The sequence below is a fragment of the Ictalurus furcatus genome, chromosome 9 (genome assembly GCF_023375685.1).
Source record: "Ictalurus furcatus strain D&B chromosome 9, Billie_1.0, whole genome shotgun sequence".
Taxonomy (NCBI): domain Eukaryota; kingdom Metazoa; phylum Chordata; class Actinopteri; order Siluriformes; family Ictaluridae; genus Ictalurus; species Ictalurus furcatus.
The window spans coordinates 27,286,522-27,298,579 of NC_071263.1; the positions used below are offsets into that span (position 1 = coordinate 27,286,522).

Consider the following 12,058-nt stretch of genomic DNA (forward strand, 5'->3'; position numbering starts at 1 on the left):
TTATGTTTTTATTAGTTTATCATAAAGTAGTTCTCTAAATGTATAATTGTAATACAACTTGCCTTCACAACCAATTTTGCTTTGCAGATATATTTATATATTTGTGCATGCAATTAATTCATGAATATACCCATACTGTATGATCATAAAGAATATTCTGAAAAATGCATTAATTGGAATTTCAGAAATTAATTAATAAACATAATTGTGACATTTTAACAAAATTGTAACAACATGATTAATAATTGTAACATTTTCATGAACATTGCAATTACAGAAATAATCAAACCATTTTTTAAAATCACCGTAGACATACAGTACACATATGTTTAATAGAAACCATTTAACTCCCTGAAAATCACTTTTAGTTAGACTTGTTATATATTTAGATAATAGTCAGCAGGGAAGATTCTTTTTTCATTATAACAAAAAGACAGCTCAACTGACATTGTTTTTTTCCCCATTGTTTAGTTGTTTAGTTGGATTTTGTTCACAATTGCCAATACATTCATTGTGACTTTTTGGAAGTTTTTTTCTCATTTAATATTGAAATTATTCTTCAAACTAATAAGAGCCTGCTCTTTAGTGATTTTCTTCCATTCTTCTGGATACACAGCTGGCTCTGCTTTATAACTTTCAGCAAATTTGTCATTAAATGTCACCATCACATACTTCCAGTAATCTGAGGCTTCTATAGATATGTCAGGTACAATATGCCAGTCTGGGTAGAATTTCTGGTAGTCTTTGCAGAGATGAGGTTCAAAATTTGTTTCTTGACTTTGAAACGTTCCATTCCCATGTACACTAGATGTACAGATCTCTTCACAGAGAGTATTAGTCTTTGCATTAGGGAAACCACAAAGTCCTTTTGGTCTGTGCACAGCTGCATGGTGTTGTTGATGTGTCTCTCCTCCTGCCTCACATGGTGTTTTGCAAAAGGGACACTTTCTCCCACATCCAAACACCTTCTTAAAGAGCTCATTTTGGGGCTTCACAGACACATTGTTTAGTGTCTCTTTTATATCAGTTGACCTGGAGATTTCATCTGTTAGCTGTAGTTTCATGTCATCTACACATTCATAGAGACTTTTGGTGAATGGAGCACAACAGCTGGTATTCTGAAAGAGGACCCCTTCCACTGTGTTCATGGATATTGAGATGACACAGTTCATAGATTTGCAAAAGTTCTGGATCAACCGTGTTGTACCTCCTGCATTATCGGGCAAAGGCGAGCCATTGTCTTCAAGCTTAGAGGTTTCCATTGCTTTCATGATCTTCTTCATTATGATGTCCAACTTCTTAATTTTAAAATTTTGCAGAGATATGTCTTTGGAAAAGCAATTTATGATATGATTGTATATCCAATCTTTGACATAAGCATCATATTGCAAAATGTACTTTTTAAAATCATCAAAGTTGGATTTTTCCAGTAGCTCCTTTTGAATTGTGTACTGAAACATCACTCGAGAACTGTACTCAGTTGGGTTGTTTAGCAGAACTGCATCAACAATGTAAGGTCCGAGGGACTGGTCGATGTACTCGGTCACTGCTGGCTTGAGACAGAGCTGAGTGAAGTCTCGTGCTTTCCTGTGGCACTGGTCCCTTTTTCTGTACAAATCAATGAAATCAGAGCGATACTGACTCTTAAATTTCTGCAAATGTTTAATGGGATCTTGCTCAGTGAGAAATTTCCTGTGCATCTCAAGGAATTTCTGAGAGGCAATGCCACAAATGTGCAGTTTAAGGTCAAGTTAAAATTTTGTATTGATTTTTGAACCTGCCTGTTGGAGTTGTTTATCAATTTCCTCTAGCACGTCTTTTGTAAATGTGTTTTGGTAGTCACATTTTTCTTGCACATGCTGCTGAATGATTTTATCGCAGCACTTAATTACGGCATTTGCAGTAATCTCTAAATCTTGCTTTGCGCTACGCTGTGTGAAGAAACTTTGTATTTTCTTTTCCCAATTTACATGCTTGTCTTTGACCTGGAATTCTCCTCGCCCATACTGTGTCAAATCATGAACTTTGTCCAAATCCTCCATGACATTGCGATTGACTAAACTTGCTCGCAGTTGTCTCAAAACATCCGAAGGAACATCCCTTTCTTTTAGACCAGTGATGTTTGCCACCTCACTTTTCCACATTCTCTCAAACTCAGCTTTAAGGTGCTCATCAGACACCTCATCTTTTTGATCTTTGTAAATTTGCAGGAGTTTAAGGACTTGGCACTCAATCGTTGCAGTTTGCTTTCTGTGAATGTCTTCTACTTTCTTCTTGTTACTTCTCATCTCAAGAGCAGCATCTATTTTTTTTCTCACTTCATCCTTCATTTCAATCTCCAGAAATCTTATGTTATTAGCAAAATCAGCTTTGTACTTTTCCACCAAGTATACATGGCGGTCTTTCTTTTTGTAGTAGTTATTTAGTTTTTCATTAATTATCTTTTTTTGAGAGGTAATCTTTTTGTGTGCGTTCTCTATAAGTGGCTCAACAACCTCATTTGTACCATTTTTTTCATTGTTAGATAGTTGAACTATTTCAGTTGAAAGCCAAGATTGAATACGTCTTCTGAAAGACCATTCCCATTCAGAAAACTCTTTACAAAGGTTATCATAGGTATGGGCCACAAGAGTGTTTCTGAAACTAAAGATGAAGTTCTCAAACTTCACTGCCTTCCACACGCTAGTCATCCACTGCAGGAACTCTGGGATCTCAGAGGGCTCTTCATCCTTTTTTGCTTTAAGGATACCCAGGAGGAATTTCTTGAAGTCAAGTACAGCCACACTGTAGCCTGTATTAACTGGTGCCATTGGTGGTGTGCCATGCCATAGGCCTGGTATATACCAGTTGTTCTTTTCCACATCATAATCCAAGACATCTGTGAATTTTTTTATGTTAGGCTTCTTTTCCATTGCAGCTGCAATCGTTGTCATCTCATTCAGTTAGTTCAAGAGCTGTTTTCGTTCAGTCAGGTTTTTGTTATATGCAGATACACCAGCAACATTTTGGTGAACAAAATGACAAACCGTTTTTTTACCAAGGTCTGTCATCCGTAAAAAAGCATGAACTGCTATCTGTAAGACGTCCTTCATCTCTGTGGAATTCTCCATTGCTATATTGATGATGGTTACATCACTAAGACCAATCACAAATGTGGCCAACTCATTGTCATGTTCATAACTGTCTTCCAGTTGTGCCAGTGCTGGTGATTTCAAACCCTCTGTATCAATCAGAAGGATAAAGTCACAAAGTAACTCCTCCTTCAAGTCATTACCCACAGGAAGGAAAATCATGTATGCTCCACGTGTGCATCGACCACTGCCCACTGCAAACTGAACTCCAAACATAGTGTTGAGTAGTGTTGATTTACCCGTACTCTGAACCCCTAACACAGTAATAACCAGCAAACGGCTCTTCTGGCCAACCATCCTGTGAAGCTCCATGAGAACTTCACTCACCCATTTCTCTGGGATATTTGATGCATCTCCATCAAGTAGTTCAAGAGGAAACCCAGCTAGAAGCAGTTTGGCAGCCAGAGTAGGAAGACTGCTGCTTTGTTCAGATATTTTGTTTGAACCAAATGAAGCAGCCTCATAGATTTGGCCCATTTCCCTCATGTAGTGCTCTATGCCAAGAGAACAATCAAGAAGCTCCTGGTCTAATCGGGCTATGGCATCCCTGTCTTTCTGTTGTTCACACTCTTTGTATTTGTGTTGAAGGCTTGACATGTGTTTGCGTGATCGCATATCCATCTTTAGTCCCATCCATTTCAGGAAGAAGGATCGCTCAGTGTTATCAGAGGTCGACAAAGCTTCTATGAACACATCCATTGTTCTTGTCATTTTACACTGGTGTTGTTTGTTCCAAATTCTCTTTTTTCATTTTGAAGTTGAACCTTATATTCCTCCAGGCTCATTTTTCCTGAATTTTTTTAGTGTACATTGCTCTTTTTCTATTTTAGCCAGTCTTTTCCAATTTTCACCTTGTAGTGGCAACTGTGTCTTTTTATAGTCCGTTATTTGACGAACTCCAATAGTTTGCATGACTTTCTCTGCCATTTCTTCTGCTGAAATGGAGGCTTTGTTTTCACATTCATCAATGCCAAGACCTAATTCCTGAGCAGTGTTCTTCATGGACTCAATTTGACATGATGTGTGACATTCACTTAACAGAACACTCTTAATGGCAGAATTGATTGTCTTTGCAAAAGTATCCAAATTCACTTTTGGGCTTTTCTTAATTATGTGGTCTCTTCCCAGTTGCAGAGTATCAATTACCGCCTCAATAGACCACTTCACATTCTGGTTCATATTTCTCTGAGAGTTGACCACAACAAAGATTTTGGACTTCATTTCTTGTAAAGAGGCAAACAACCTTTGTTAATTTTCTTCAACACTGTCCAGGAAGACAAAGACAGCTGTGGACACCTGAGTAAGGAAACGGAATTGGTTTTTCAAAAGAACCAGCATCTCCTCTTAAATTAGCAATAGCCACTGCCTCAGGAAAGACATCAATGCTCTTGTTTCCACATGGCAGAGTCCAACTTATTTCAACCATACCATTAGCGATTATCCCTGGAGCAGATCCTCCGATCATTTCTCGGTGAGAAAAGAAGTCATGATGCTGCTCTGAATTGTTGAGCACTTGGTTCAAAACCTGTGACTTGGACAAGCTACAGTTGCTTAACCTCGCAAATGATATCAAGGGAATTTCTGCATGAACAACACTGCCTTCAACAAACACTTTAGATTCTGACATTGAATGAGGACGCCATTCTTTTAAGATACATCTAAGAGCCCATAACATAAGAGTGCTTCGATTATGTACTCCTTGAGGCAACACAAATGGTATCGCAAACTGGCACATTGACATTTTAAGTGCCATTTCTTGCTGGAGAAAACTATCTGCACAGAAAAAGAGGGCAGTGTGAAGATCTAGAAGGTTAAAGCTACCACCATTGTCCTCATCAGTAAACAAGTCATCTGCTTCATCTTTTTCACAAAGTGCAGATAGTAAGGATCTTGATTTCGAATTAACCATCAGTAAGTTTCTTAGGAAGGCCCATGGTATTGCTTGCAGTGAGTTTATCTCTTCATCAGACAGCGTGGCACTGTTGATTTCCAGTAAAGCCCTCAGAGTCAGTTTGTTTGGGTAGTACTTTTCAAGTCCCAGTGTTTTCAAAAACGAAAGGAGATCATCTGAAAAAAATATATATATTATTTTAATATTAATGATACGTGGTGATAAATATTAAATTGTCACAAATGTGAATCATGTATCATTCGGTAACATTTACATTTGCAGCTTTTGAGAGATGCCTTTATCCACAGCGACTTACAGAAGTGCTCACGAGTATCTATCAAAGACATGTGTTTTAAGTCACCTCCTGATGTTGCATGAGTAGCAGTTTGAGAAGATGCAGTTGGTTGGCTTCACATGCCTTGGAGGAAGCACATGATAGTCTTCACCCTCCCTGGTTGTTAGCCGTCATGTGATAGGGGAGAGCTGACTGATGGGTGGGAATTGGCCTCCTCATTTCAGCTAGATCGTGCATGATTGCCCGTTGAACCCAAAGAGATCAAACAAAGACTGATGAAGTCCTTTTGATGGTTCATGGAGTGACCTATAGCCATCTCATATACTTCCGGTTTTCCCCAGATTCTTTTGCTTGTGCCGAGTTGAATGGACCCCATAGTTTTAATTTTTGCCCGACTAGATTTTCTGCCATTTTGAATTTCCAAAAAACCTAATTTTTTCAATCTCCGCCTAGACTGCTTTAATATCATGAAACTGGTCTCTATTCGATTCAGTGGGGCAGAACAAGTTGTTTGATATTACATTTTCACGTCTGCCATTTTTAATTTAGTCTTAAACACTGTATTTTATGAACGACTTGGTGCATTCTTACAAAAATTGGTAAGTGTCATCAGTACCATGCCCCCAAAATACTCAAAACGTTTCAGGATGCAACACCTTCTGGTCAACAATTACAACATGTAAATTACAACATTTACATTTACGGGACCCATTTCCCTGGACCTTGCAGAGAACAATGATGGTAATTATGCCATTGTAGGCTAAAATTCCTGTCCATTTAAAATTTTCTGAAAAACCAATTTTTTTTTAAACTCATCCATAGACCGTTCGCCCAATTTTGATGAAATTCGTAACAGATCATGTTCAGACCATGCTGGCAAAGAGTTATCAAAAGCTTTTTGATAAACCAAACTGTTCTCAAACAACATGAGGACGAATTTGATGGTGATCATGCCAAAATGGGTGTGAGGCTATATCTCCGTAATGCATTAACGTATTCAGACCAAACTTAGTACCTGTGATTGGCATCATGACTTGAGGGTACCTGCATTGTTTTGGAACAGTATCTCCTTGTGGTCAAAAAGTATTATGCAGTTTTAAAAAATGCTAATTGCTTTGATTACTTTTGCCCATTGTCATGTCAAATCTTCTAAATTCCTTGGCTTAGGCGGAAAACAATGATAATAGTTTGTCCATGGCCACTTGCACTCATGTATATGCCAATAAGTTTTGATAGAAATGTATAGAAACAGTATTCTTTTTTGCTTTGATTCCTTAGCTCAAGACAATTCGACATCACCCTCTGGCATTTTATGTTTTTACACTATTTTGAATTTTCCAAAAAAATATTTTTGAACTCCTCCTAGGCAGTACGTCAGATCATCTTCAGACCGTGCTAGCAAAACTTGATCAAAACCTTTTTGATGGACCCAACTGTTCTTGTATAGCACATAAACTAATTCGACTGAGAGCACGCCAAAATGGACATGAGGCTGTATCTCCGCAACAGTTTGGCATATTAAGACAAAACTTGGTACCTGCCATCACAAGCAGGACCTGAGAGTACGTGCACAGTTTCAGTGCAGCGCCAACTAGTGGTCAGGAGATATGACAAATGTCCAATTTTGCTTATAACTTCTGAACAGGCTGACCAAAAATCACGAGACTTGTCTCATTTGTTTTAGTACAGCATATGGAAGTGAACAGTACCCAATTTCCCCATGTTGGCCATTTTGAATTTTGTAGTAAAATTCTAAATTTTACAAACACATTGGCATATCCTTATAAAACTCAGTATGTCATCGGCAGCATACTCTGAAGGTACTCAGGAAGTTTAGAGACAGCGCCACCTTGTGATAAAAAAGTATAATGAAATTTTAAAAAATGATAATAGCTTTTGAATAATTTTGCCTATTGTAATGAATGTGGTCTTGATAGATTCTGTGAGTCATGCAGAGGTCAATGTTACCAATTATGCCATATTCGATTGAACTTGCTGTCCACCATTTTGAATTCAGTTGAAAACCTACTTTTTCTAACTTAGGCCATGGGCCCGATTTTCACCAAACTCGATTCAGATCATCTTCAGACCATGCCAGCCAAATGTAATCAAAAGCTTTTTAATAGACCATACCATTCTCATTTTAACACATCAACAAATATGATGGCATAATGCCAAACTGAATCTGAGGCTGTATCTCTGCAACACTTTGGCAGATTCAAAACAGATAACTGTTTCTCAGGAACCTTAAGTGCGATTGAGCTGACATTTAATATGCTGTATCTATGTGGTAAATCTGTAAATCTGTACGTGGATTTGTGATGATGACCTACTTCATTAAAAAAATATGGCCGCCATTGGAAATCAGTTTTCAGCAGGCATTTGACAGTGATAACATTGAGCTGTCTTCATGAAACTTGAATAATAGGGTTAGGTAGTTACTCACTAGAAACTGATGCAATCTCACTCAAATTGGCCACTGAGGGTGCTATTCATAGTTTTGCACACAAAAGCATATCTCTTGGAAAATAAGGTGTAGAAAGAAATTTTATTTCTAAAACTATAGAAAATTGCCTTTTGGACTATTTAGCCACACCCACTCAAATTTAATTATAATTTCCATAATACGTAAAACCTACTTTTGAGAACTAGCCCTAGGATTTTTGGCCAATTTTCACAATATTGATGGCAAACTACTTGGGAGAGCATAACCTCAATAATTTTCAAAAATATATTGACTTTTATAAACAATATGGCTGCCACACATCAATCAATTCTGAGGAGGCAGAGCTGGTTTACTCAAATATTTTTAATTCATGACTCGTAATGTGGATTTGAACCAAACTGGAAATACATGATCAGTTCAAGGTTCAGAGGACATCCACAAAGGTTGGGGTGTGTTCTTACACAGGGGCCAGAGGTATTTCAGTATACATTTTGTGCAACAGTAACGGACATAATAAGCTAACAAAAATAATACCCATTAACTTTATGTAACTGACTGGGGTGAGTTTATTTATTTATGAATATTAAAAAAGGTGGATATTATGTACCTGTAATTGGTCAGCAACACTGGATTTATATTGCTAACTTTATTTTTTCAAGTAAAGCAGCAGGCTTTATATCAAATCAGCAAGTTCTGTCCATTACAAGTTGGACCATTAATATTTAAAATGAAATCTCAAGACCAGAATATCTAAACCATCATGTTTGGTTGTTACCAAATGAATCCAATAATGAAACAAATAAGCCTACTAAACTACCCAATATGTGTAACCCAGCAATTAGGTTAAAAGAACATCATAACTTTTTTTTTTTTTTTACTGTGTAATAGTGGATATCACTATCTCTACCCTACCTCTATGTTCTAAGCCCCATACACCAAATTTAAATTAAAATTAATTCCGATTTCCCTCTGGTATGCCATAATAGTATTAACTCACATCTAAGCTGGCTTGAGTCCTTCTGTGCTGATCCTGATCCAGAACCAAAGTCCTTTGCTATGAACAAAATAAAGCTGTGTTTAATTATAAACACATGAGCAACTTATTTCAATTTGCAGATTGTTAGTAGTAAAATCTAGGTTGAAACTGCCAATGCAATCACACACACACACACACACACACACACACACACACACACACACACATTAATGCATGTTGTCAAAAATCATAATATATAGTTATTACTTGTAGTGACATCTGCGTTAGACGCCATGTTTCTTCAGCATAAGTTTGCCAGTGTTTAATCCAACAATACAAATTTTCAGTTATACTTGTGGAGAAAATAAAAGAGCCTGATTTGATGTGGTAAATGTTATTAAATCTATGCAAAGTTTATTTCATAAAATTTTGCATTAAAAACACAAAAAATACAACAACGTTATTTTGATCTTGCCAAGCTTCATATGCGAAAAATGCCCCACATAAATGTTGCACTTTCCACAAGTGCTTTGCCACTATAAATATGCACGGAAACACAAATATACATCCCGATGCATTTTTGACTATCATATTGTGCAAAAATTAAATGACTTTTGGAAATTCTGCTGTCACTCCTACTCTCTTTTCTAGTACTAGCACTGTCATTAATTTGTGTCCAGAAAAAGGACTTTGTAGCTTTTAATTTTAATTAAGCTGTTCAACTGTATAAAATATTTGAATTGCAGAAAACTGTAAGGTATTTTCATAGCTTACCACATTTAGTCCATTACAGACTGTTAGCATGATTTCTTCAGCCGATGTCTGTGTTATTTTTGTTGTTACTGCTGCTTGTGGTCAGTATTTGTACTCGGTAGACTGTTCTACACCCAACCCATTTTACCTTGTATCTTGGAAATGGAACAATAACACAAAAGGTTTGTAGCTTTTTTAGGAAGAAAGTATTTGAAGTCCTGAGATGGGTGTAGAACAGATAGTTTTGTTTCACTATGTGCAAATGTGCAGAGCAGGTTCTGCAAGTGAAAAACAGTCTGAGGTGACATCTGGTCACGTTACATATGTTAATTAGCAAAAGAGCATTACAATGATTTAAGACAATATTGAACTCCTTCAAGTTTCAGTAAATGCTAAACCCTTTGCTAATAAGTTGTTTTCTACACTCTTTAGTATAGATTTGTGAAAGACATGGGTGTACCTTTGTTGTAAAAAGTGGTGTATGAGGGTGGGATGGCAAAATAAAAATCTGAATATGAAGTACAATAGAATGCTACTTATTTCTAGCTATATAGTTTTAGAAATTTCTATTTATAGATTGCTTTTACAATACTCATATTAAAGCAGCTCGATAGGCATCGTTGACTTTGAATGCTATGGCCTAGGTATTGGGATAAATTAAATGTATTATGCAGCAAAATACAGGATGTTAGGAAAACGTATTCACAGTGGACTACTATCATACATTAGGAATCATTCCTGGAGAGGCTACAGATTGTTTTGTTAAATTTCATGCACAAGGAGGAGCTCAGAGAAGAAGGTATTGGAGACAATATTTCTCTCAAGGATTGCAGGGATTTTTCCTGTCACAAATATATGTATACCCCAAACACACTTTTCAAGCAAAACATTTCCCAAATGTTTAAAAATGTAGACAATAATATATATAATGGTCATAATATAGACCAAACAATCCGTTTGGACACTCAATAGTGGCTTCATTAAAAATAAAAAAATATTGTGTTTTAGTATTTAGTTTGCCATTCTTTATTTATCAGAACTTCTTGACAAAGTCTGGTTCTTGGAATCAACCAGTTTCTGTAACAGTTGTGGTAGAGGTTTCCTCGAAGTTTCAAGCAAAAAAACTTTCAGTTCATCCACAATAACATATTGACAATCAACAATATCTTCTCCATTGCATCCCATAAATGCTCTATAGGGTTCAGATCAGAGTTCTGGGAAGTATTCACTTATCACTTGGATAATTTATTGATTTCTGTTGGTTTGTATCCAAAATATCTCTGTACACGTCTGAGTTCATGATGCCATCAATGAACACACGATCACCAACACCACTGTAGAAAAACACTTCTGTAGCTTTAGTGCAGTTTGGTTGGAATGTTTCTCCTGGCTTTCTCCAGACAAACACTCTGCCATCAGATCCATCCAAGTTAAATATGGATTCATCTGAAAATAAGACAGTTCTCCAAAAGTTGCTGCCTTTCTGTGCATGTTCATTTTGGTAATTGCACCCATGTTTATTCCTGAGGCTGATGAATGATGAATGGTTTCTACCTGATGAATGGTTTCTAGTTGTATCTGGTAATTCTTATTCATGTTTAAAGCAACTCTTGCTGCTGTTTCTTGCATGTTTTATTCTTGATTTTATTCCCAATTATCCTGCCCAGTCTGCTGGTGGTCTTTCTGGCTCTGCCTGTACATTGTCTGTTTTCCATGACAAGTCTTTTATCTTACTCTGGGGACACATTTCATCCTTAGAACCTGGGCTTCTTGTGAAAATTAAAGGGAGAATGAATGGAGCACAAAACAGGGGAATATTACAAGAAAACCTGCTTTAGTCTGCTAAAAAAAAGAAGAAATGTCACCTTTCAGCAAGAAAATTGGTCTCAAATACAAGCCCAAAGCAATGCATGAGAGGTTAAAAACAAAAAGATGAATATTATATACTTTGGCCAAGCCGAAGTCCAGATCTGAATCACATTGAGAGTCTGGGGCAATGTTTGCAAATTGCATCCAACAAACTACATCCAACCAACTTGAAAAACCTGTAGGAACTTACCCCAACATACTTACATCTGTTGTTTTTAATTAAAGGTGGTTCTACCAGGTTCAAGTATGAAGGGACTGAATACACACAAGCAGCGTTTAAGAGCATATTGGTTTGCAATTTTAAAAATATTGGCTGGAACAATCCATGAAGAATTATGACAATACATTTAATGTAGATTAATGTAATGGAGGTGTGGGTCAGTGGAGCTCTTTATTTATTTTAAAATGTTTTATGATTGTACCTTACTCCATACTGTATGTGGGTATACTTACAACAGGGCTGTTGTGAACGTATTTTGTATCTTGCTCATTGCTCTGCCGCACCCTCATATTTGTCCGCAACACTTTTCAAAACAAACTTACGCCCATGTAATTTACAGGTTTGTCCTTAAAGAAAAACAATGGTGATATCACTGAACGCTGACTCCTGCTGAAATGGCATTCCTCCGCTGATGATGTGTGCATCATTAAAGATAGTGGTAACATTTTAGAATATTGATAAGTCATTAATGATTAA

At 36.8% G+C, this 12,058-nt stretch overlaps 1 protein-coding gene and 1 pseudogene across 1 annotated transcript; both read right to left on the minus strand.

Annotated features, from left to right (window-relative positions):
- Positions 1 to 223: 223 nt before the first annotated feature.
- Positions 224 to 4,541, minus strand: LOC128612204 (interferon-induced very large GTPase 1-like; annotated as a pseudogene).
- LOC128612205 (up-regulator of cell proliferation-like) lies at positions 4,363 to 9,189 on the minus strand. The gene is given in 4 exon segments (XM_053632128.1): positions 4,363 to 4,451; positions 4,453 to 5,198; positions 8,761 to 8,817; positions 9,007 to 9,189. Coding segments are annotated over 4 exon segments (903 nt in total). The 5' UTR covers positions 9,035 to 9,189; the 3' UTR covers positions 4,363 to 4,379.
- Between the last annotated feature and the right edge of the window lie 2,869 nt (positions 9,190 to 12,058).